General features: G+C 51.8%; 1 protein-coding gene across 1 annotated transcript in view; it reads right to left on the bottom strand.

The window, feature by feature from the left end:
* Positions 1–2,917: 2,917 nt before the first annotated feature.
* Positions 2,918–27,177, bottom strand: part of LOC116938350 (DDB1- and CUL4-associated factor 13-like) — a 54,956-nt gene continuing 30,696 nt past the window's right edge. Inside the window, exons 8-11 of the mRNA XM_076056837.1 lie at positions 20,710–20,874; positions 17,716–17,851; positions 8,503–8,666; positions 2,918–3,532 (exon numbers count right to left, since the gene is read on the bottom strand). Coding sequence (XP_075912952.1) covers positions 3,445–3,532; positions 8,503–8,666; positions 17,716–17,851; positions 20,710–20,874 — 553 coding nt within the window. The 3' untranslated portion in view covers positions 2,918–3,444. The remainder of the gene's footprint in view (positions 3,533–8,502; positions 8,667–17,715; positions 17,852–20,709; positions 20,875–27,177) is intronic.

The following is a 27,177-nucleotide window of genomic DNA, read 5'->3' as shown; positions in this document are numbered from 1 at the left end:
TCTGTAGTGTCCGTGTCTGTTGGTGGGTTCACACCCAGCCACCCACCCACCCACCCACTCACCCACCCACTCACCCACCCACTCACCCACTCACTCACTCACTTACCCACCCACCCACCCACTCACTCACCAACCCACCCACCCACTCACCCACTCACTCACCCACTCACCCACCCACTCACCCACCCACTCACCCACCCACTCACCCACCCACTCACCCACCCACCCACCCACTCACCCACTCACTCACCCACCCACTCACCCACTCACTCACCCACTCACTCACTCACCCACTCACTCACCCACTCACCCACCCACCCACCCACTCACCCACCCACCCACTCACCCACCCACTCACCCAACCACCCACCCACTCACTCACCCACCCACTCACCCACCCACTCACCCACCCACTCACTCACTCACCCACCCACTCACTCACCCACCCACTCACTCACCACTCACTCACTCACCCACTCACTTACCCACCCACCCACTCACTCACCAACCCACTCACCCACTCACTCACCCACTCACCCACCCACTCACCCACCCACTCACCCACCCACTCACCCACCCACCCACCCACTCACCCACTCACTCACCCACCCACTCACCCACTCACTCACCCACTCACTCACCCACCCACCCACTCACCCACCCACCCACCCACTCACCCACCCACCCACTCACCCACCCACCCACTCACCCACCCACTCACCCACCCACTCACCCACCCACTCACCCAACCACCCACCCACTCACTCACCCACCCACTCACCCACCCACTCACCCACCCACTCACTCACTCACCCACCCACTCACTCACCCACCCACTCACTCACCCACCCACTCACTCACCACTCACTCACTCACCCACTCACTCACCCACCCACTCACTCACCCAGCCACTCACCCACTCACTCACTCACCCACTCACTCACTCATCCACTCACTCACTCATCCACTCATCCACTCACTCACTCACCCACTCACTCACTCACCATGTAAGCTATTAGCACCACAGACAAAGCTCCCCCAGGTAGCCTGTAGCAGGGCTGTAGGGGCAAGTGCTGTCACACATACAAAGCTACCCCAGGTAGCATCTAGCAGGGCTGTAGGGGCAAGTGCTGTGACACAGACAAAGCTCTCCCAGGTAGCCTGTAGCAGGGCTGTAGGGGCAAGTGCTGTGACACAGATACTCAAACTACTCGTGATGATGAGTGGTATTACTACTGGTGGTCTCACACTGGGATAGATAGCGTGGTGGACATGATGGTGGTGGTGGTGATAATGGTGATGGTGGTGATGATGATGTTGATGATGATGGTGGTGATGATGGTGGTGATGATGGTGGTGATGATGGTGATGATGGTGATGGTGGTGATGATGATGATGGTGGTGATGATGATGGTGGTGATGGTGATGATGGTGATGATGGTGGTGATGGTGATGATGGTGGTAATGGTGGTGGTGATGATGATTATGTTGATGTTATGGATGTCTGCATGCTACATATCTTCCTGTAAATAGCAGGTTAAATTTACACCAATAAATTACATTCAGAAGTTGCTCTGTAGTGTCCGTGTCTGTTGGTGGGTTCACACCCAGCCACCCACCCACCCACCCACTCACCCACTCACCCACTCACTCACTCACCCACCCACTCACCCAGCCACCCACTCACCCACCCAGCCACCCACCCACCCAGCCACCCACTCACCCAGCCACCCACTCACCCACTCACTCACCCACTCACTCAGCCACCCACATACTCACCCAGCCACCCACCCACTCACCCACCCACCCACCCACTCACCCACTCACCCACCCACTCACCCAGCCACCCACCCACCCACTCACCCACTCACTCACCCACCCAGCCACCCACTCACCCAGCCACCCACTCACCCACTCACTCAGCCACCCACATACTCACTCAGCCACCCACATACTCACTCAGCCACCCACATACTCACTCAGCCACCCACATACTCACTCAGCCACCCACATACTCACTCAGCCACCCACATACTCACCCAGCCACCCACCCAGCCACCCACCCAGCCACCCACCCACCCACCCAGCCACCCAGCCACCCAGCCACCCAGCCACCCACCCACCCAGCCACCCACCCAGCCACCCACCCACCCACCCAGCCACCCAGCCACCCACCCACCCACCCAGCCACCCACCCACCCACCCACCCAGCCACCCACCCACCCAGCCACCCACCCACCCACCCAGCCACCCACCCACCCACCCAGCCACCCACCCACCCACCCAGCCACCCACCCACCCACCCAGCCACCCACCCACCCACCCAGCCACCCACCCACCCACCCAGCCACCCACCCACCCACCCAGCCACCCACCCACCCACCCAGCCACCCACCCACCCACCCAGCCACCCACCCACCCACCCACCCAGCCACCCACCCACCCACCCAGCCACCCACCCACCCACCCAGCCACCCACCCACCCACCCAGCCACCCACCCACCCACCCAGCCACCCACCCACCCACCCAGCCACCCACCCAGCCACCCACCCACCCACCCAGCCACCCACCCACCCACCCAGCCACCCACCCACCCACCCAGCCACCCACCCAGCCACCCACCCACCCACCCAGCCACCCACCCACCCACCCAGCCACCCACCCAGCCACCCACCCACCCACCCAGCCACCCACCCACCCACCCAGCCACCCACCCACCCACCCAGCCACCCACCCACCCAGCCACCCACCCACCCACCCAGCCACCCAGCCAGCCACCCAGCCACCCACCCACCCACTCACCCACCCAGCCACCCACCCACCCACTCACCCACCCACTCACCCACCCACCCACCCACTCACCCACACACACACTCACCCACCCACCCACTCACCCACACACACAGTAGACACGTGTTAAAGGTTGCAGGTTTCTGTATTTGACAGCAACAACAGAGCCTAGGGGCACCCCCAGTGGCAGCTGCCTCTGTGCTGTGTGTGTACTGTGTGTGTACTGTGTGTGTACTGTGTGTGTGTACTGTGTGTGTACTGTGTGTGTACTGTGTGTACTGTGTGTGTGTACTGTGTGTGTACTGTGTGTGTGTACTGTGTGTGTACTGTGTGTGTACTGTGTGTGTACTGTGTGTACTGTGTGTGTGTACTGTGTGTGTACTGTGTGTGTACTGTGTGTACTGTGTGTATACTGTGTGTATACTGTGCGTGTGTACTGTGTGTGTACAGTGTGTGTACTGTGTGTGTACCGTATGTGTACCGTATATGCACTGTATGTAAATGTGCGCACTGTACGTGCACCGTATGCGCACTGTATGCACCGTACGTGCACTGTATGCACCGCACGCGCACTGTATGTGCACTGTATGTACTGTACGTGCACTGTATGTACTGTACGTGCACTGTATGTACTGTGTGTGCACTGCTATCCCCTAGTCCACGGTAGCCACAATGTGTTTCTTGCGCTCCGGGAGGTGTGGGATGGAGTCGGGGCGGCTGTGGGTACGAAGATTTCTCTCCCTGTTGGCGAGACACACATACAGTACATACAGGGTGAGTGGTGAGTGAGTGGGTGGGTGAGTGGGTGGGTGAGTGAGTGGGTGAGTGGGTGAGTGAGTGAGTGGGTGAGTGACTGAGTGAGTGAGTGGGTGAGTGAGTGAGTGAGTAGGTGAGTGGGTGAGTGAGTGAGTGAGTAGGTGAGTGGGTGAGTGAGTGAGTGAGTGGGTGAGTGAGTAAGTGGGTGAGTAGGTGAGTGGGTGGATGAGTGAGTGAGTGGGTGGGTGGGTGAGTGAGTGAGTGGGTGGGTGAGTGGGTGGGTGAGTGAGTGAGTGAGTGGGTGAGTGAGTGAGTGGGTGGGTGAGTGAGTGGTGGGTGAGTGAGTGAGTGGGTGAGTGAGTGAGTGGGTGGGTAAGTGAGTGGGTGGGTGAGTGGGTGGATGAGTGAGTGAGTGGGTGAGTGAGTGAGTGGGTGGGTGAGTAAGTGGGTGAGTAGGTGAGTGGGTGGATGAGTGAGTGAGTGGGTGGGTGGGTGGGTGAGTGAGTGAGTGGGTGGGTGAGTGGGTGGGTGAGTGAGTGAGTGAGTGGGTGAGTGAGTGAGTGGGTGGGTGAGTGAGTGGGTGAGTGAGTGAGTAGGCGAGTGGGTGGGTGAGTGAGTGAGTGGGTGGGTGGGTAAGCGAGTGGGTGAGTAAGTGGGTCAGTGAGTGGGTGAGTGAGTGGGTGGGTGAGTGAGTGAGTGGTGAGTGGGTGGGTGAGTGAGTGGATGGGTGAGTGAGTGGGTGAGTGAGTGAGTGCGTGAGTAAGTGGGTGAGTGGGTGAGTGAGTGAGTGGGTGAGTGAGTGGGTGGGTGAGTCAGTGAGTGGGTGAATGGGTGAGTGTGCGAGTGAGTGGGTGAGTGAGTCGATGGGTAGGTGAGTGGTGGAGGTGGTGGTGGTAGTAGTGGTGGTGGTTGTGGTGGTGATGATGGTCGTGATGATAATGGTGATGATGGTGATGATGGTGGTGGTGGTAGTGGTGGTGGTGTATTGAACATCGCTAGCACTGGGGGAGAGACAAAGGCGGCCGGAAGTGGTGTCTGTGTCTCTGTGTGTGTGTATCTCTGTGTCTCTGCGTGTGTCTCTATCTCTGTGTGTGTCTCTCTGTGTCTGTCTCTCTCTGTGTCTCTCTGTGTCTCTGTGTCTCTCTCTGTGTGTGTCTCTCTCTCTGTGTCTCTCTCTGTGTCTGTGTGTCTCTGTGTGTCTCTGTGTCTCTCTCTGTGTGTCTGTGTCTCTGTCCCACCTGTGCCTGCGGGCCTCCCGCATCACGTGAGCCTCCCGCGTGGCCCTGTGCAGCGTCTGTGTGTGTCTCTGTCTCTGTGTCTCTCTGTGTGTCTATCTCTGTGTGTCTATCTCTGTGTGTCTCTGTGTCTCTCTGTGTGTCTCTCTCTGTGTGTATCTCTCTGTGTGTCTCTCTCTCTGTGTCTCTGTGTGTGTGTGTCTGTGTCTCTCTGTGTCTCTGTGTCTCTGTCTCTGTGTGTCTCTCTGTCTCTCTCTGTCTGTGTCTCTGTGTGTGTCTCTGTGTGTGTCTCTGTGTGTCTCTCTCTGTGTGTCTCTCTCTGTGTGTCTCTCTCTGTGTGTCTCTCTCTGTGTGTCTCTCTCTGTGTGTCTCTATCTCTGTGTGTCTCTATCTCTGTGTATCTCTATCTCTGTGTGTCTCTATCTCTGTGTGTCTCTATCTCTGTGTGTCTCTATCTCTGTGTGTCTCTATCTCTGTGTGTCTCTATCTCTGTGTGTCTCTATCTCTGTGTGTCTCTATCTCTGTGTGTCTCTATCTCTGTGTGTCTCTCTCTGTGTGTCTCTATCTCTGTGTATCTCTATCTCTGTGTATCTCTATCTCTGTGTATCTCTGTGTGTCTCTATCTCTGTGTGTCTCTATCTCTGTGTGTCTCTATCTCTGTGTGTCTCTATCTCTGTGTGTCTCTATCTCTGTGTGTCTCTATCTCTGTGTGTCTCTATCTCTGTGTGTCTCTATCTCTGTGTGTCTCTATCTCTGTGTGTCTCTATCTCTGTGTGTCTCTATCTCTGTGTGTCTCTATCTCTGTGTGTCTCTATCTCTGTGTGTCTCTATCTCTGTGTGTCTCTATCTCTGTGTGTCTCTATCTCTGTGTGTCTCTCTGTGTGTCTCTCTGTGTGTCTCTATCTCTGTGTGTCTCTATCTCTGTGTGTCTCTATCTCTGTGTGTCTCTATCTCTGTGTGTCTCTATCTCTGTGTGTGTCTCTGTCTCTCTGTGTGTCTCTCTCTGTGTGTCTCTATCTCTGTGTGTCTCTATCTCTGTGTATCTCTATCTCTGTGTATCTCTATCTCTGTGTATCTCTGTGTGTGTCTCTATCTCTGTGTGTCTCTATCTCTGTGTGTCTCTATCTCTGTGTGTCTCTATCTCTGTGTGTCTCTATCTCTGTGTGTCTCTATCTCTGTGTGTCTCTATCTCTGTGTGTCTCTATCTCTGTGTGTTTCTATCTCTGTGTGTCTCTATCTCTGTGTGTCTCTATCTCTGTGTGTCTCTATCTCTGTGTGTCTCTATCTCTGTGTGTCTCTATCTCTGTGTGTCTCTATCTCTGTGTGTCTCTATCTCTGTGTGTCTCTATCTCTGTGTGTCTCTATCTCTGTGTGTCTCTATCTCTGTGTATCTCTGTGTGTCTCTATCTCTGTGTGTCTCTCTCTCTGTGTCTCTGTGTGTCTCTATCTCTGTGTGTCTCTATCTCTGTGTGTCTCTATCTCTGTGTGTCTCTATCTCTGTGTGTCTCTATCTCTGTGTGTCTCTATCTCTGTGTGTCTCTATCTCTGTGTGTCTCTATCTCTGTGTGTTTCTATCTCTGTGTGTCTCTATCTCTGTGTGTCTCTATCTCTGTGTGTCTCTATCTCTGTGTGTCTCTATCTCTGTGTGTCTCTATCTCTGTGTGTCTCTATCTCTGTGTGTCTCTATCTCTGTGTGTCTCTATCTCTGTGTGTTTCTATCTCTGTGTGTCTCTATCTCTGTGTATCTCTGTGTGTCTCTATCTCTGTGTGTCTCTATCTCTGTGTGTCTCTATCTCTGTGTGTCTCTATCTCTGTGTGTCTCTATCTCTGTGTGTCTCTGTCTCTGTGTGTCTCTGTCTCTGTGTGTCTCTATCTCTGTGTGTCTCTATCTCTGTGTGTCTCTATCTCTGTGTGTCTCTATCTCTGTGTGTCTCTCTCTGTGTGTCTCTATCTCTGTGTGTCTCTGTCTCTGTGTGTCTCTATCTCTGTGTGTCTCTATCTCTGTGTGTCTCTATCTCTGTGTGTCTCTATCTCTGTGTGTCTCTATCTCTGTGTGTCTCTATCTCTGTGTGTCTCTGTCTCTGTGTGTCTCTGTCTCTGTGTGTCTCTATCTCTGTGTGTCTCTATCTCTGTGTGTCTCTATCTCTGTGTGTCTCTATCTCTGTGTGTCTCTATCTCTGTGTGTCTCTATCTCTGTGTGTCTCTATCTCTGTGTGTCTCTCTCTGTGTGTCTCTATCTCTGTGTGTCTCTCTCTCTGTGTCTCTCTGTGTGTGTCTCTGTCTCTCTCTCTGTGTCTGTGTGTCTCTGTCTCTGTGTCTCTCTGTGTGTCTATCTCTGTGTGTCTCTGTGTCTCTCTGTGTGTCTCTCTCTGTGTGTATCTCTCTGTGTGTCTCTGTGTCTCTCTGTGTGTCTCTCTCTGTGTGTATCTCTCTGTGTGTCTCTCTCTCTGTGTCTCTGTGTGTGTGTGTCTGTGTCTCTCTGTGTCTCTGTGTCTCTGTCTCTGTGTGTCTCTCTGTCTCTCTCTGTGTCTCTATCTCTGTGTGTCTCTATCTCTGTGTGTGTCTCTCTGTGTCTCTGTGTCTCTCTGTGTGTCTCTATCTCTGTGTCTCTCTGTGTCTCTGTGTCTCTCTGTGTGTCTCTCTCTCTGTGTGTGTCTCTCTCTGTGTGTGTATCTCTCTGTGTCTCTGTGTGTGTGTCTGTGTCTCTCTCTGTGTCTCTCTGTGTCTCTGTGTCTCTGTGTCTGTGTCCCACCTGTGCCTGCGGGCCTCCCGCATCACGTGACCCTCCCGCGTGGCCCTGTGCAGCGTCTGTGGCAAGTGGCGGTGTCTCTGTCTCTGTGTGTGTGTCTGTGTGTGTCTCTGTGTGTGTGTGTGTGTCTCTGTCTCTGTGTGTCTCTCTGTGTCTCTGTGTCTCTCTCTGTCTCTCTCTCTGTGTGTCTCTCTCTCTGTGTGTGTCTCTCTCTGTGTGTGTCTCTGTGTGTCTCTGTGTCTCTATCTCTGTGTCTCTATCTCTGTGTGTCTCTGTGTGTCTCTGTGTGTCTCTCTGTGTGTCTCTGTGTGTCTCTCTGTGTGTCTCTGTGTGTGTCTCTGTGTGTGTCTCTGTGTCTCTGTGTCTCTATCTCTGTCTGTGTGTCTGTGTCTCTGTGTCTCTCTATGTGTGTCTCTGTGTCTCTCTGTGTGTCTCTCTCTGTGTCTCTCTCTCTCTGTGTCTCTGTCCCACCTGTGCCTGCGGGCCTCGCGCATCACGTGACCCTCCCGCGTGGCGCTGTGCAGCGTCTGTGGCAAGTGGCGGTGTCTCTGTCTCTGTGTCTCTGTGTCTCTGTGTGTGTGTGTGTCTCTGTGTGTGTGTCTCTGTCTCTCTCTCTGTGTCTCTGTGTGTGTGTGTGTCTCTCTGTGTCTCTGTGTCTGTGTCTCTGTCCCACCTGTGCCTGCGGGCCTCGCGCATCACGTGAGCCTCCCGCGTGGCGCTGTGTGTCTCTCTCTCTGTGTGTCTCTGTGTGTCTCTCTGTGTGTCTCTGTGTCTCTCTCTGTGTCTCTCTCTGTGTCTCTGTGTCTGTGTCTCTGTCCCACCTGTGCCTGCGGGCCTCGCGCATCACGTGACCCTCCCGCGTGGCGCTGTGTGTCTCTGTGTCTCTGTGTGTCTCTATCTCTCTGTGTGTGTCTCTGTGTGTCTCTCTCTGTGTCTCTGTCTCTCTCTGTGTCTCTGTGTCTCTGTCCCACCTGTGCCTGCGGGCCTCGCGCATCACGTGAGCCTCCCGCGTGGCGCTGTGCAGCGTCTGTGGCAAGTGGCGGTGTCGAGCGATGCGCCTGAGCATGGGGAAGGCGGCGAAACGTTGCCGCAGAGACCTGCCGTAGTCCATGGCCGCCCGCTCACGGTGGGACACCTGAGTGGAGCGGACATCGCCACGTTCGGGAGACGTTCGGGAGACGTTCGGGAGACGTTCGGGAGACGTTCGGGAGACGTTCAGGGTGATGTGAGTAGGTGAATGAGTAGGTGAGTGAGTAGCTGGGTGAGTGAATAGTTGAGTGAGTAGGTGAGTGAGTAGCTGGGTGAGTAGCTGGGTGAGTGAGTAGCTGAGTGAGTAGCTGAGTGAGTAGCTGAGTGAGTAGGTGAGCGAGTAGGTGAGTAGGTGAGTGAGTAACTGAGTGAGTAGCTGAGTGAGTAGGTGAGTAGCTGGGTGAGTAGGTGAGTGAGTAGCTGAGTGAGTAGGTGAGCGAGTAGGTGAGTGAGTAGGTGAGCGAGTGGGTGAGTAGGTGAGTGAGTAGCTGAGTGAGTAGCTGAGTGAGTAGCTGTGTGAATGAGTAGCTGGGTAAATGAGTAGCTGAGTGAGTAGGTGAGTGAGTAGCTGTGTGAATGAGTAGCTGGGTGAATGAGTAGCTGAGTGAGTAGGTGAGTGAGTAGCTGAGTGAGTGAGTAGCTGAGTGAGTAGGTGAGTGAGTGAGTAGCTGAGTGAGTAGCTGAGTGAGTAGCTGAGTGAGTAGGTGAGCGAGTAGGTGAGTAGGTGAGTGAGTAACTGAGTGAGTAGCTGAGTGAGTAGGTGAGCGAGTAGGTGAGTGAGTAGGTGAGCGAGTGGGTGAGTAGGTGAGTGAGTAGCTGAGTGAGTAGCTGAGTGAGTGAGTAGCTGAGTGAGTAGGTGAGTGAGTCAGTAGCTGAGTGAGTAGGTGAGTGAGTAGCTGAGTGAGTGAGTAGCTGAGTGAGTAGGTGAGTGAGTGAGTAGCTGAGTGAGTAGCTGAGTGAGTAAGTGAGTGAGTAGCTGAGTGAGTAGCTGAGTGAGTAGCTGAGTGAGTAGCTGGGTGAATGAGTAGCTGAGTGAGTGAGTAGCTGAGTGAGTAGCTGGGTGAATGAGTAGCTGGGTGAGTGAGTAGCTGAGTGAGTGGCTGAGTGAGTAGCTGAGTGAGTAGCTGAGTGAGTAGGTGAGTGAGTAGGTGAGTGAGTAGGTGAGCGAGTGGGTGAGTGAGTAGGTGAGCGAGTGGGTGAGTAGGTGAGTGAGTAGCTGAGTGAGTAGCTGAGTGAGTAGCTGTGTGAATGAGTAGCTGGGTAAATGAGTAGCTGAGTGAGTAGGTGAGTGAGTAGCTGTGTGAATGAGTAGCTGGGTGAATGAGTAGCTGAGTGAGTAGGTGAGTGAGTAGCTGAGTGAGTGAGTAGCTGAGTGAGTAGGTGAGTGAGTGAGTAGCTGAGTGAGTAGCTGAGTGAGTAGCTGAGTGAGTAGGTGAGCGAGTAGGTGAGTAGGTGAGTGAGTAACTGAGTGAGTAGCTGAGTGAGTAGGTGAGCGAGTAGGTGAGTGAGTAGGTGAGCGAGTGGGTGAGTAGGTGAGTGAGTAGCTGAGTGAGTAGCTGAGTGAGTGAGTAGCTGAGTGAGTAGGTGAGTGAGTGAGTAGCTGAGTGAGTAGATGAGTGAGTAGCTGAGTGAGTGAGTAGCTGAGTGAGTAGGTGAGTGAGTGAGTAGCTGAGTGAGTAGCTGAGTGAGTAAGTGAGTGAGTAGCTGAGTGAGTAGCTGAGTGAGTAGCTGAGTGAGTAGCTGGGTGAATGAGTAGCTGAGTGAGTGAGTAGCTGAGTGAGTAGCTGGGTGAATGAGTAGCTGGGTGAGTGAGTAGCTGAGTGAGTGGCTGAGTGAGTAGCTGAGTGAGTAGCTGAGTGAGTAGGTGAGTGAGTAGGTGAGTGAGTAGGTGAGCGAGTGGGTGAGTGAGTAGGTGAGCGAGTGGGTGAGTAGGTGAGTGAGTAGCTGAGTGAGTAGCTGAGTGAGTAGCTGTGTGAATGAGTAGCTGGGTAAATGAGTAGCTGAGTGAGTAGGTGAGTGAGTAGCTGTGTGAATGAGTAGCTGGGTGAATGAGTAGCTGAGTGAGTAGGTGAGTGAGTAGCTGAGTGAGTGAGTAGCTGAGTGAGTAGGTGAGTGAGTGAGTAGCTGAGTGAGTAGCTGAGTGAGTAGCTGAGTGAGTAGGTGAGCGAGTAGGTGAGTAGGTGAGTGAGTAACTGAGTGAGTAGCTGAGTGAGTAGGTGAGCGAGTAGGTGAGTGAGTAGGTGAGCGAGTGGGTGAGTAGGTGAGTGAGTAGCTGAGTGAGTAGCTGAGTGAGTGAGTAGCTGAGTGAGTAGGTGAGTGAGTGAGTAGCTGAGTGAGTAGGTGAGTGAGTAGCTGAGTGAGTGAGTAGCTGAGTGAGTAGGTGAGTGAGTGAGTAGCTGAGTGAGTAGCTGAGTGAGTAAGTGAGTGAGTAGCTGAGTGAGTAGCTGAGTGAGTAGCTGAGTGAGTAGCTGGGTGAATGAGTAGCTGAGTGAGTGAGTAGCTGAGTGAGTAGCTGGGTGAATGAGTAGCTGGGTGAGTGAGTAGCTGAGTGAGTGGCTGAGTGAGTAGCTGAGTGAGTAGCTGAGTGAGTAGGTGAGTGAGTAGGTGAGTGAGTAGGTGAGCGAGTGGGTGAGTGAGTAGGTGAGCGAGTGGGTGAGTAGGTGAGTGAGTAGCTGAGTGAGTAGCTGAGTGAGTAGCTGTGTGAATGAGTAGCTGGGTAAATGAGTAGCTGAGTGAGTAGGTGAGTGAGTAGCTGTGTGAATGAGTAGCTGGGTGAATGAGTAGCGGAGTGAGTAGGTGAGTGAGTAGCTGAGTGAGTGAGTAGCTGAGTGAGTAGGTGAGTGAGTGAGTAGCTGAGTGAGTAGCTGAGTGAGTAGCTGAGTGAGTAGGTGAGCGAGTAGGTGAGTAACTGAGTGAGTAACTGAGTGAGTAGCTGAGTGAGTAGGTGAGCGAGTAGGTGAGCGAGTAGGTGAGCGAGTGGGTGAGTAGGTGAGTGAGTAGCTGAGTGAGTAGCTGAGTGAGTGAGTAGCTGAGTGAGTAGGTGAGTGAGTGAGTAGCTGAGTGAGTAGGTGAGTGAGTAGCTGAGTGAGTGAGTAGCTGAGTGAGTAGGTGAGTGAGTGAGTAGCTGAGTGAGTAGCTGAGTGAGTAAGTGAGTGAGTAGCTGAGTGAGTAACTGAGTGAGTAGCTGAGTGAGTAGCTGGGTGAATGAGTAGCTGAGTGAGTGAGTAGCTGAGTGAGTAGCTGGGTGAATGAGTAGCTGGGTGAGTGAGTAGCTGAGTGAGTGGCTGAGTGAGTAGCTGAGTGAGTAGCTGAGTGAGTAGGTGAGTGAGTAGGTGAGTGAGTAGGTGAGCGAGTGGGTGAGTGAGTAGGTGAGCGAGTGGGTGAGTAGGTGAGTGAGTAGCTGAGTGAGTAGCTGAGTGAGTAGCTGTGTGAATGAGTAGCTGGGTAAATGAGTAGCTGAGTGAGTAGGTGAGTGAGTAGCTGTGTGAATGAGTAGCTGGGTGAATGAGTAGCTGAGTGAGTAGGTGAGTGAGTAGCTGAGTGAGTGAGTAGCTGAGTGAGTAGGTGAGTGAGTGAGTAGCTGAGTGAGTAGCTGAGTGAGTAGCTGAGTGAGTAGCTGAGTGAGTAGGTGAGCGAGTAGGTGAGTAGGTGAGTGAGTAACTGAGTGAGTAGCTGAGTGAGTAGGTGAGCGAGTAGGTGAGTGAGTAGGTGAGCGAGTGGGTGAGTAGGTGAGTGAGTAGCTGAGTGAGTAGCTGAGTGAGTAGGTGAGTGAGTGAGTAGCTGAGTGAGTAGGTGAGTGAGTAGCTGAGTGAGTGAGTAGCTGAGTGAGTAGGTGAGTGAGTGAGTAGCTGAGTGAGTAGCTGAGTGAGTAAGTGAGTGAGTAGCTGAGTGAGTAGCTGAGTGAGTAGCTGAGTGAGTAGCTGGGTGAATGAGTAGCTGAGTGAGTGAGTAGCTGAGTGAGTAGCTGGGTGAATGAGTAGCTGGGTGAGTGAGTAGCTGAGTGAGTGGCTGAGTGAGTAGCTGAGTGAGTAGCTGAGTGAGTAGGTGAGTGAGTAGGTGAGTGAGTAGGTGAGCGAGTGGGTGAGTGAGTAGGTGAGCGAGTGGGTGAGTAGGTGAGTGAGTAGCTGAGTGAGTAGCTGAGTGAGTAGCTGTGTGAATGAGTAGCTGGGTAAATGAGTAGCTGAGTGAGTAGGTGAGTGAGTAGCTGTGTGAATGAGTAGCTGGGTGAATGAGTAGCTGAGTGAGTAGGTGAGTGAGTAGCTGAGTGAGTGAGTAGCTGAGTGAGTAGGTGAGTGAGTGAGTAGCTGAGTGAGTAGCTGAGTGAGTAGCTGAGTGAGTAGGTGAGCGAGTAGGTGAGTGAGTAACTGAGTGAGTAACTGAGTGAGTAGCTGAGTGAGTAGGTGAGCGAGTAGGTGAGTGAGTAGGTGAGCGAGTGGGTGAGTAGGTGAGTGAGTAGCTGAGTGAGTAGCTGAGTGAGTGAGTAGCTGAGTGAGTAGGTGAGTGAGTGAGTAGCTGAGTGAGTAGGTGAGTGAGTAGCTGAGTGAGTGAGTAGCTGAGTGAGTAGGTGAGTGAGTGAGTAGCTGAGTGAGTAGCTGAGTGAGTAAGTGAGTGAGTAGCTGAGTGAGTAGCTGAGTGAGTAGCTGAGTGAGTAGCTGGGTGAATGAGTAGCTGAGTGAGTGAGTAGCTGAGTGAGTAGCTGGGTGAATGATTAGCTGGGTGAGTGAGTAGCTGAGTGAGTGGCTGAGTGAGTAGCTGAGTGAGTAGCTGAGTGAGTAGCTGAGTGAGTAGCTGAGTGAGTGGCTGAGTGAGTAGGTGAGTGAGTAGCTGAGTAAGTAGCTGAGTGAGTAGCTGAGTGAGTAGCTGAGTGAGTGAGTAGCTGGGTGAATGAGTAGCTGGGTGAGTGAGTAGCTGAGTGAGTAGCTGGGTGAATGAGTAGCTGGGTGAATGAGTAGCTGAGTGAGTGAGTAGCTGAGTGAGTAGCTGGGTGAATGAGTAGCTGAGTGATTGAGTAGCTGAGTGAGTAGCTGGGTGAATGAGTAGCTGGGTGAATGAGTAGCGGAGTGAGTAGGTGAGTGAGTAGCTGAGTGAGTAGGTGAGCGAGTAGTTGAGTGAGTAGCTGAGTGAGTAGGTGAGCGAGTAGGTGAGTGAGTAGCTGAGTGAGTAGGTGAGTGAGTAGCTGAGTGAGTAGGTGAGCGAGTAGGTGAGTGAGTAGGTGAGCGAGTAGGTGAGTGAGTAGCTGAGTGAGTAGCTGAGTGAGTGAGTAGCTGAGTGAGTAGCTGAGTGAGTGAGTAGTGGCTGAGTGAGTAGCTGAGTGAGTGAGTAGCTGAGTGAGTGGCTGAGTGAGTAGCTGGGTGAGTAGCTGAGTGAGTAGCTGAGTGAGTAGCTGAGTGAGTGAGTAGCTGAGTGAGTAGCTGAGTGAGTGAGTAGCTGAGTGAGTGGCTGAGTGAGTGAGTAGCTGTGTGAGTGAGTAGCTGGGTGAATGAGCAGCTGAGTGAGTAGCTGGGTGAGTAGCTAAATGAGTGAGTAGCTGAGTGAGTAGTTGATGAGTAGCTGAGTGAGTAGCTGAGTGAGTAGTTGATGAGTAGCTGAGTGAGTAGCTGAGTGAGTGTGTAGGTGAGTGTGTAGCTGAGTGAGTAGCTGAGTGAGTGTGTAGGTGAGTGTGTAGGTGAGTGAGTAGGTGAGGGAGTAGGTGAGTGAGTAGGTGAGTGAGTAGGTGAGTGAGTGGGTGAGTGAGTAGGTGAGTGAGTAGGTGAGTGAGTAGCTGAGTGAGTAGGTGATTGATTAGCTGAGTGAGTAGCTGAGTGAGTAGGTGAGTGAGTGAGTAGCTGAGTGAGTGGCTGAGTGAGTAGCTGAGTGAGTGAGTAGCTGAGTGAGTAGCTGAGTGAGTGAGTAGCTGAGTGAGTAGCTGAGTGAGTGAGTAGCTGAGTGAGTAGCTGAGTGAGTGAGTAGCTGAGTGAGTAGCTGAGTGAGTGAGTAGCTGAGTGTGTAGCTGAGTGAGTGAGTAGCTGAGTGAGTAGCTGAGTGAGTGAGTAGCTGAGTGAGTAGCTGAGTGAGTAGCTGAGTGAGTGAGTAGCTGAGTGATTAGCTGAGTGAGTGAGTAGCTGAGTTAGTAGCTGAGTGAGTAGCTGAGTGAGTGAGTAGCTGAGTGAGTGAGTAGCTGAGTGAGTGAGTAGCTGAGTGAGTAGCTGAGTGAGTGAGTAGTGAGTGAGTAGCTGGGTGAATGAGAAGCTGAGTGAGTGGCTGAGTGAGTGAGTAGCTGAGTGAGTGAGTAGCTGAGTGAGTGAGTAGCTGAGTGAGTAGCTGAGTGAGTAGCTGAGTGAGTAGCTGGCTGAGTAGTGAGTGAGTAGCTGAGTGAGTGAGTAGCTGAGTGAGTAGTGGCTGAGTGAGTAGTGGCTGAGTGAGTGGCTGAGTGAGTGAGTGGCTGAGTGAGTAGCTGAGTGAGTGAGTGGCTGAGTGAGTGAGTAGCTGAGTGAGTAGCTGAGTGAGAAGTGAGTGAGTAGTGAGTGAGTAGCTGAGTGAGTAGCTGAGTGAGTGAGTAGCTGAGTGAGTAGCTGAGTGAGTGAGTAGCTGAGTGAGTGAGTAGCTGAGTGAGTAGCTGAGTGAGTAGCTGAGTGAGTAGCTGAGTGAGTAGCTGAGTGAGTGAGTAGCTGAGTGAGTAGCTGGGTGAATGAGTAGCTGAGTGAGTGAGTAGCTGAGTGAGTAGCTGGGTGAATGAGTAGCTGGGTGAATGAGTAGCGGAGTGAGTAGGTGAGTGAGTAGCTGAGTGAGTAGGTGAGCGAGTAGGTGAGTGAGTAGCTGAGTGAGTAGGTGAGCGAGTAGGTGAGTGAGTAGCTGAGTGAGTGAGTAGCTTGGAGTGAGTAGCTGAGTGGGAGTGAAGTAGTTGGCTGAGTGAGTATGGCTGATGAGTACTGAGTGAGTGAGTAGCTTGAGTGAGTGGCTGAGTGAGTAGCTTGGGTGAGTAGCTGAGTGAGTAGCTGGTGTAGTAGTGAGTGAGTGAGTAGGCTGAGTGAGTAGCTGATGATGTGAGTAGGACTGTGTCTGAGTGAGTAGCTGAGTGAGTAGCTGAGTGAGTGAGTAGCTGAGTGAGTAGCTGAGTGAGTGAGTAGCTGAGTGAGTGGCTGAGTGAGTGAGTAGCTGTGTGAGTGAGTAGCTGGGTGAATGAGCAGCTGAGTGAGTAGCTGGGTGAGTAGCTAAATGAGTGAGTAGCTGAGTGAGTAGTTGAGTGAGTAGCTGAGTGAGTAGTTGATGAGTAGCTGAGTGAGTAGCTGAGTGTGTAGGTGAGTGTGTAGGTGAGTGAGTAGGTGAGGGAGTAGGTGAGTGAGTAGGTGAGTGAGTAGGTGAGTGAGTGAGTGGGTGAGTAAGTGAGTAGGTGAGTGAGTAGGTGAGTGAGTAGCTGAGTGAGTAGGTGATTGATTAGCTGAGTGAGTAGCTGAGTGAGTAGGTGAGTGAGTGAGTAGCTGAGTGAGTGAGTAGCTGAGTGAGTAGCTGAGTGAGTGAGTAGCTGAGTGAGTAGCTGAGTGAGTGAGTAGCTGAGTGAGTAGCTGAGTGAGTGAGTAGCTGAGTGAGTGAGTAGCTGAGTGAGTAGCTGAGTGAGTGAGTAGCTGAGTGAGTAGCTGAGTGAGTGAGTAGCTGAGTGAGTAGCTGAGTGAGTGAGTAGCTGAGTGAGTAGCTGAGTGAGTGAGTAGCTGAGTGAGTAGCTGAGTGAGTGAGTAGCTGAGTGATTAGCTGAGTGAGTGAGTAGCTGAGTTAGTAGCTGAGTGAGTAGCTGAGTGAGTGAGTAGCTGAGTGAGTGAGTAGCTGAGTGAGTAGCTGAGTGAGTGAGTAGTGAGTGAGTAGCTGGGTGAATGAGAAGCTGAGTGAGTGGCTGAGTGAGTGAGTAGCTGAGTGAGTGAGTAGCTGAGTGAGTAGCTGAGTGAGTAGCTGAGTGAGTAGCTGGCTGAGTAGTGAGTGAGTAGCTGAGTGAGTGAGTAGCTGAGTGAGTAGTGGCTGAGTGAGTAGTGGCTGAGTGAGTGGCTGAGTGAGTGAGTGGCTGAGTGAGTAGCTGAGTGAGTGAGTGGCTGAGTGAGTGAGTAGCTGAGTGAGTAGCTGAGTGAGTAGTGAGTGAGTAGCTGAGTGAGTATTGAGTGAATAGCTGAGTGAGTAGCTGAGTGAGTAGCTGAGTGAGTGAGTAGCTGAGTGAGTAGCTGAGTGAGTGAGTAGCTTAGTGAGTGAGTAGCTGAGTGAGTAGGTGAGTGAGTAGCTGAGTGAGTAGCTGAGTGAGTAGCTGAGTGAGTAGCTGAGTGAGTGAGTAGCTGAGTGAGTAGCTGAGTGAGTGGCTGAGTGAGTAGCTGAGTGAGTAGTGGCTGAGTGAGTAGCTGAGTGAGTGAGTAGCTGAGTGAGTGAGTAGCTGAGTGAGTAGCTGAGTGAGTAGCTGAGTGAGTAGCTGAGTGAGTAGCTGAGTGAGTAGCTGAGTGAGTAGCTGAGTGAGTGAGTAGCTGAGTGAGTAGCTGAGTGAGTAGCTGAGTGAGTAGGTGAGTGAGTAGCTGAGTGAGTAGCTGAGTGAGTGAGTGGCTGAGTGAGTAGCTGAGTGAGTAGCTGAGTGAGTAGCTGAGTGAGTAGCTGAGTGAGTAGTGAGTGTGTAGCTGAGTGAGTGGCTGAGTGAGTGGCTGAGTGAGTAGCTGAGTGAGTAGCTGAGTGAGTAGGTGAGTGAGTAGCTGAGTGAGTAGTGGTTGAGTGAGTGGCTGAGTGGCTGAGTGAGTGAGTGGGTGAGTGAGTGAGCATCTGAGTGAGTGGCTGAGTGAGTAGCTGAGTGAGTAGCTGAGTGAGTGAGTGGCTGAGTGAGTAGCTGAGTGAGTAGCTGAGTGAGTAGCTGAGTGAGTGAGTATCTGAGTGAGTGGCTGAGTAAGTGAGTAGTTGAGTAGCTGAGTGAGTAGCTGAGTGAGTAGCTGAGTGAGTAGCTGAGTGAGTAGCTGAGTGAGTAGCTGAGTGAGTAGCTGAGTGAGTGAGTGGCTGAGTGAGTAGCTGAGTGAGTGAGTAGCTGAGTGAGTAGCTGAGTGAGTAGCTGAGTGAGTAGCTGAGTGAGTGAGTGGCTGAGTGAGTAGCTGAGTGAGTAGCTGAGTGAGTAGCTGAGTGAGTATCTGAGTGAGTGGCTGAGTGAGTAGCTGAGTGAGTGTTACCACTCCGAGCTTGTCTGAGGCGTCTGCCTTCCACACGCGAATGTTCATCTCGTCCGAGGCTCCGAGCAGGAATTTGGAGTCCAGGGACCAGCGAACAGCTACCACACGCTGCATTCTCTTAGCATGGTACACCTCACTGTGACACACACAGTGACACACACAGTGACACACACAGTGACACAGTGACACACAGTGACACACACAGTGACACACACAGTGACACACACACAGTGACACACACAGCTACCACACGCTGCATTCTCTTAGCATGGTACACCTCACTGTGACACACACAGTGACACACACAGTGACACACACAGTGACACACACAGTGACACAGTGACACACACACAGTGACACACACACAGTGACACACACACACACAGTGACACACACAGTGACACACACACAGTGACACACACACAGTGACACACACAGTGACACACACACAGTGACACACACACACAGTGACACACACAGTGACACACACACAGTGACACAGTGACACACACAGTGACACACACACAGTGACACACACACACACACAGTGACACACACAGTGACACACACACAGTGACACAGTGACACACACAGTGACACACACACAGTGACACAGTGACACACACAGTGACACACACACAGTGACACAGTGACACACACAGTGACACACACAGTGACACACACAGTGACACACACAGTGACACAGCCACCACACGCTGCATTCTCTTAGCATGGTACACCTCACTGTGACACACACAGTGACACACACACAGTGACACACACAGTGACACACACACAGTGACACACACAGTGACACACACACAGTGACACACACAGTGACACACACACAGTGACACACACAGTGACACACACACAGTGACACACACAGTGACACACACACAGTGACACACACAGTGACACACACAGTGACACAGCCACCACATGCTGCATTCTCTTAGCATGGTACACCTCACTGTGACACACAGTGACACACACACAGTGACACAGTGACACACACACAGTGACACATTGATACAGTGACACACACACACAGACACACACACAGTGACACACAGTGACACACACACACACAGTGACACACAGTGACACACACACACACACAGTGACACACAGTGACACACACACACACACACAGACACACACACAGACACACACAGATACACACACAGACACAGACACACACACAGACACACACAGAGACACACACAGAGAGACACACATAAGACACACACAGAGACACACACACACACAGAGACACACACAGAGAGACACACACAGAGAGACACACACAGACACACAGAGACACACACAGAGACACAGACACACACAGACTCACAAAGATACACAGACACACACACACACAGTGACACACACACACACACAGTGACACACACACAGACACACACACAGAGTGACACACACACAAAGACACACAGTGAGTGAGTGAGTGGGTGAGTGAGTAGGTGAGTGAGTGTGTGAGTGGGTGGGTGAGTGGGTTAGTGAGTGGGTGAGTGAGTGAGTGGGTGAGTGTGTAGGTGAGTGAGTAGGTGAGTAGGTGAGTAGGTGAGTGAGTAGGTGAGTGTGTAGGTGAGTGAGTAGGTGAGTGTGTAGGTGAGTGAGTAGGTGAGTGAGTGAGTGGGTGATTGAGTGGGTGACTGAGTGAGTAGGTGAGTGAGTGTGTGAGTGGGTGGGTGAGTGAGTGGGTGGGTGAGTGGGTGAGTGAGTGGGTGAGTGGGTGAGTGAGTGGGTGGGTGAGTGGGTGAGTGAGTGGGTGAGTGGTTGATTGAGTGGGTGAGTGAATGGGTGATTGAGTGGGTGACTGAGTGAGTAGATGAGTGAGTGTGTGAGTGGGTGGGTGGGTGAGTGGGTGAGTGAGTGGGTGAGTGGGTGAGTGATTGGGTGAGTGGGTGAGTGAGTAGGTGAGTGAGTGGGTGAGTGAGTGAGTGGGTGAGTGAGTTGATGGGTGAGTGAGTGAGTAGGTGGGTGAGTGAGTGGGTGAGTAAGTGAGTGGGTGGGTGGGTGAGTGAGTGGGTGACTGAGTGAGTAAGTGAGTGAGTGTGTGAGTGGGTGGGTGAGTGGGTGAGTGAGTGAGTGGGTGAGTATGTAGGTGAGTGAGTAGGTTAGTAGGTGAGTGAGTAGGTGAGTGTGTAGGTGAGTGAGTAGGTGAGTGAGTAGGTGAGTGAGTGACTGAGTGAGTGAGTGGGTGAGTGAGTGAGTGAGTGACTGAGTAGGTGAGTGAGTAGGTGAGTGGGTGGGTGAGTGTGTGAGAGGGTGGGTGGGTGAGTGAGTGGGTGAGTGGGTGAGTGAGTGAGTGGGTGAGTGAGTGGGTGAGTGAGTGAGTAGGTGAGTGAGTGGATGAGTGAGTGGGTGAGTGACTGAGTGAGCGGGTGAGTGAGTGAGTAGGTGAGTGAGTGGGTGAGTGATTGGGTGAGTGAGTGAGTGAGTAGGTGAGTGAGTGGGTGAGTGATTGGGTGAGTGAGTGAGTGAGTAGATGAGTGGGTGGGTGGGTGAGTGGGTGGGTGGGTGAGTGGGTGGGTGGGTGGGTGAGTGACTGAGTGACTGAGTAAGTGAGTGAGTGACTGAGTGAGTGGGTGAGTGGGTGGGTGAGTGGGTGGGTGAGTGGGTGAGTGGGTGGGTGACTGAGTGACTGAGTGAGTGACTGAGTGAGTGAGTGACTGGGTGACTGAGTGAGTAGGTGAGTGAGTGAGGTGGTGAGTGATGTGGTGAGGTGGTGAGTGAGTGAGGTGGTGAGTGAGGTGGTGGGTGAGTGAGGTGGTGAGTGATGTGGTGAGGTGGTGAGTTATGTGGTGAGGTGGTGAGTGAGGTGGTGAGTGATGTGGTGAGGTGGTGAGTGATGTGGTGAGGTGGTGAGTGAGTGAGGTGGTGAGTGAGGTGGTGAGTGATGTGGTGAGTGAGGTGGTGAGTGGGTGAGTGATGTGGTGAGTGATGTGGTGAGCTGGTGAGGCTACTCACCAGCTGTTCCCCTGGCCGGTGTTGAACTCTCTGAGTGTACGGTCAAACGAGGCACTCACAAATCGTCGCCCCGTGGGACAGTAGCTGAGGTCCAGCACAGCACCCACGTGTCCAGCGTGGACACATGAAGCGGACGTGAGCTCACGGATATCCCACGAGTACAGGCTACACACACACAGACACACACACAGACACACACACAGACACACAGACACAGTGATACACACAGTGACACACACACACACAGAGACACACACAGAGACACACACAGAGACACACACACAGTGACACACACAGAGACACACACACACACACAGAGACACACACACACAGACACACACAGAGACACACACAGTGATACAGTGACACACACACACACAGTGACACACACACACAGTGATACACACAGTGACACACACACAGTGACACACACAGTGACACACACACACAGTGACACACACACACAGTGACACACAGTGACACACACACACAGTGACACACACAGTGACACACACACAGAGACACACACAGTGACACAGTGACACACACACAGTGACACACACACAGTGACACACACACAGTGATACACACAGTGACACACACAGTGACACACACAGAGACACACACACACAGTGACACACACAGTGACACACACACAGAGACACACACAGTGACACAGTGACACACACACAGTGACACACACACAGTGACACACACACAGTGATACACACAGTGACACACACAGTGACACACAGAGAGACACACACACACAGTGACACACACACAGTGATACACACAGTGACACACACAGAGACACACACACACACAGAGACACACACACAGTGACACACACAGTGACACACACACAGTGACACACACACAGTGACACACACACACACAGTGACACACACAGTGACACAGTGACACACACAGTGATACAGTGACACACACAGAGACACACACACAGTGACACACACACACAGACACACACACACAGAGACACACACAGTGACACACACAGAGACACACACAGTGACACACACACAGTGACACACACAGAGACACACACAGTGACACACACACACACAGAGACACACACACACACAGTGACACACAGTGACACACACAGTGACACACACAGTGACACACACACAGTGACACACACACAGTGATACACACACAGAGACACACAGTGACACACACACAGTGACACACACAGTGATACACACACAGTGATACACACACAGTGACACACACAGTGATACAGTGATACACACACACAGTGACACCTCACTGTGACACACACACACAGTGACACACACAGTGACACAGTACACACACATACACAGTGACACACACAATGACACACACAGTGACACAGTGATACACACACACACATACACACACACACACAGTGACACACACACAGTGACACACACACAGTGACACACACACAGTGACACACACAGTGACACACACACACACACACAAACAGTGACACACAATGACACACACAGTGACACAGTGACACACACACACATACACACACACACACAGTGACACACACACAGTGACACACACACAGTGACACACACACAGTGACACACACACAGTGACAGTGACACAGTGATACACACACACAGTGACAGTGATACACACACACACACACAGTGACACATACACAGTGACACACACAGTGACACACACACAGTGACACACACACAGTGACACACACACAGACACACACACACACAAACAGTGACACACAGTGACACACACAGTGACACACACACAGTGACACACACACACACAGTGACACACACACAGTGACACACACACAGTGACACACAGTGACACACACACACAGTGATACACACAGTGACACACACACACACACACAGTGACACACACACACACAGTGACACACACACAGTGATACACACACAGAGACACACAGTGACACACACACAGTGACACACACAGTGATACAGTGATACACACACACAGTGACACCTCACTGTGACACACACACACAGTGACACACACACAGTGACACACACACAGTGACACACAGTGACACACACAGTGACACAGTGACACACAGTGACACACACACACAGTGACACACACAGTGACACACACAGTGACACACACAGTGACACACACACACAGTGACACACACACACAGTGACACACACACAGACACACACACAGTGACACACACACACAGTGACACAGTGATACAGTGATACACAGTGACACACACACAGTGATACACACAGTGACACACACACAGTGACACACACACAGTGACACACACACAGTGACACACAGTGACACACACACACACACAGTGACACACACACACACACAGTGACACACACAGTGACACACACACAGTGACACACACAGTGACACACACAGTGACACACACAGTGACACAGTACACACACATACACAGTGACACACACAATGACACACACAGTGACACAGTGATACACACACACACATACACACACACACACAGTGACACACACACAGTGACACACACACAGTGACACACACACAGTGACACAGTGACACAGTGATACACACACACAGTGACAGTGATACACACACACATACACTGACACACACAGTGACACACACATAGTGACACACAGTGACACACACACACAGTGATACACACACTGACACAGTGATACACACACAGAGACACACACACAGTGACACACACACACAGTGACACACAGTGACACAGTGACACACACACAGTGACACACACACAGTGACACACACACAGTGACACAGTGACACAGTGATACACACACAGTGACACACACAGTGACACACACACAGTGACACACACACAGTGACACAGTGACACAGTGATACACACACATTGACACAGTGACACAGTGATACACACACAGTGACACACACAGTGATACACACACAGTGACACACACAGTGACACACACACAGTGACACACACACACAGTGACACACACACAGTGACACAGTGACACAGTGATACACACACATTGACACACACAGTGACACACACACACACAGTGACACATACAGTGACACACACACAGTGATACACACACAGTGACACACACACAGTGATACACACACAGTGACACACACACACACACAGTGACACATACAGTGACACACACACAGTGATACACAGTGACACACACACAGTGATACACACACACAGTGATACACAGTGACACACACACAGTGACACACACACAGTGACACACACACACACACAGTGACACACAGTGACACACACACACAGTGACACACACACAGTGACACACACACAGTGACACACACACAGTGTTACACACACACACAGTGACACAGTGACACACACAGTGACACAGTGATACAGTGACACACACACACAGTGACACACACACAGAGACACACACACAGTGATACACACAGTGACACACACAGTGACACACACACAGTGACAGTGATACACATACACATACACAGTGACACACAGTGACACACACACAGTGACACACACAGTGACACACACACAGAGACACACAGTGACACACACACAGTGACACACACAGTGATACAGTGATACACACACACAGTGACACCTCACTGTGACACACACACACAGTGACACACACACAGAGACACACACAGTGACACACACACACAGTGACACAGTGATACAGTGATACACACACAGTGACACACACAGTGACACACACACAGTGACACACACAGTGACACACACACAGTGACACACACACACACACACAGTGACACACAGTGACACACACAGTGACACACACACAGTGACACACACACACACAGTGACACACACACAGTGACACACACAGTGACACACACACACAGTGACACACACACAGTGATACACACACAGAGACACACAGTGACACACAGTGACACACACAGTGACACACACACAGTGACACACACAGTGACACAGTACACACACATACACAGTGACACACACAATGACACACACAGTGACACAGTGATACACACACACACAGTGACACACACACAGTGACACACACACAGTGACACAGTGACACAGTGATACACACACACAGTGACAGTGATACACACACACATACACAGTGACACACACAGTGACACACACATAGTGACACACAGTGACACACACACACAGTGATACACACACTGACACAGTGATACACACACAGAGACACACACACAGTGACACACACACACAGTGACACACACACAGTGACACAGTGACACACACACAGTGACACACACACAGTGACACAGTGACACAGTGATACACACACAGTGACACACACAGTGACACACACACAGTGACACACACACAGTGACACAGTGACACAGTGATACACACACAGTGACACACACAGTGACACACACACAGTGACACAGTGATACACACACAGTGACACAGTGATACAGTGACACACACACACAGTGACACACACACAGAGACACACACACAGTGATACACACAGTGATACACACAGTGACACACACACAGTGACAGTGATACACACACACATACACAGTGACACACAGTGACACACACACAGTGACACACACAGTGACACACACACACAGTGATACACACACTGACACAGTGATACACACACAGAGACACACACACAGAGACACACACACAGTGACACAGTGACACACACACAGTGACACAGTGACACACACACAGTGACACACACACAGTGACACAGTGACACAGTGATACACACACAGTGACACACACAGTGACACACACACAGTGACACACACACACAGTGACACACACAGTGACAGTGACACAGTGATACACACACAGTGACACACACAGTGACACACACACAGTGACACACACAGTGATACACACACACAGTGATACACAGTGACACACACACAGTGATACACACACACACAGTGACACACACAGTGACACACACACAGTGACACACACACAGTGACACACACACAGAGACACACACACAGTGTTACACACACACACAGTGACACAGTGACACACACAGTGACACAGTGATACAGTGACACACACACAGAGACACACACACAGTGATACACACAGTGACACACACAGTGACACACACAGTGACACACACACACAGTGACACACACACAGTGACACAGTGACACACACACAGTTACACACACAGAGACACACACAGTGACACACACACAGTGATACACACACACAGTGATACAGTGACACACACAGAGACACACACACAGTGACACACACACAGTGACACACACACACACAGTGACACACACACAGTGACACACACAGTGACACACACACACAGTGACACACACAGTGACACACACACACAGTGACACACACAGTGACACACACAGTGACACACACACAGTGACACACACACAGTGACACAGTGACACACACACACACACAGTGACACACAGTGACACACAGTGACACACACACACAGTGATATACACACACACAGTGACACACACACACAGTGACACACACACAGTGACACACACACACACACAGTGACACACACAGTGACACAAACACAGTGACACACACACACACATTGACACACACACACACAGTGACACACACAGTGACACACACAGACACACAGACACACACACAGAGAGAGACAGGGAGACTCTGACTCTGTCTCTCTCTCTGTGTCTCTGTCTCTTGCTGTCTCTTGCTGTCTCTCTGTGTCTCTCTGTGTCTCTCTGTGTCTCTCTGTCTGTCTCTGTGTCTCTCTGTCTGTCTCTGTGTCTCTCTGTCTGTCTCTGTGTCTCTCTGTGTCTGTGTCTTTCTGTCTCTCTCTGTGTCTCTTTGTCTCTGTGTCTCTCTCTGTCTTTCTGTGTCTCTCTGTGTCTCTCTGTGTCTGTGTCTTTCTGTCTCTCTCTGTGTCTCTTTGTCTCTGTGTCTCTCTCTGTCTTTCTGTGTCTCTCTGTGTCTCTCTGTGTCTCTCTGTGTCTCTGTGTGTCTCTCTGTGTGCCTCTCCGTGTGTCTCTCTCTCTGTCTCTCTCTCTCTGTCTCTCTCTCTCTGTCTCTCTGTCTCTCTGTCTCTCTGTGTCTCTCTGTGTGTCTCTCTGTGTGTCTCTCCGTGTGTCTCTCTGTCTGTCTCTCTGTCTGTCTCTCTGTGTGTCTCTCTGTGTGTCTCTCTGTGTGTCTCTTTGTGTGTCTCTCTGTGTGTCTCTCTGTGTGTCTCTCTGTGTCTCTCTGTCTGTCTCTCTGTGTGTCTCTCTGTGTGTCTCTCTGTGTGTCTCTCTGTGTGTGTCTCTGTGTGTGTCTCTGTGTGTGTCTCTGTGTGTGTCTCTGTCTGTGTCTCTCTGTGTGTCTCTGTGTGTCTCTGTGTCTCTCTCTGTGTCTCTGTCTCTCTCTGTGTCTCTCTGTGTCTCTCTCTGTGTCTCTCT

The sequence above is a fragment of the Petromyzon marinus genome, chromosome 78 (genome assembly GCF_048934315.1).
Source record: "Petromyzon marinus isolate PM22_M1 ecotype Great Lakes invasive population chromosome 78, UKy_Petmar_22M1.pri1.0, whole genome shotgun sequence".
NCBI lineage: Eukaryota > Metazoa > Chordata > Hyperoartia > Petromyzontiformes > Petromyzontidae > Petromyzon > Petromyzon marinus.
This window is presented reverse-complemented; position numbering and strand designations above follow the sequence as displayed.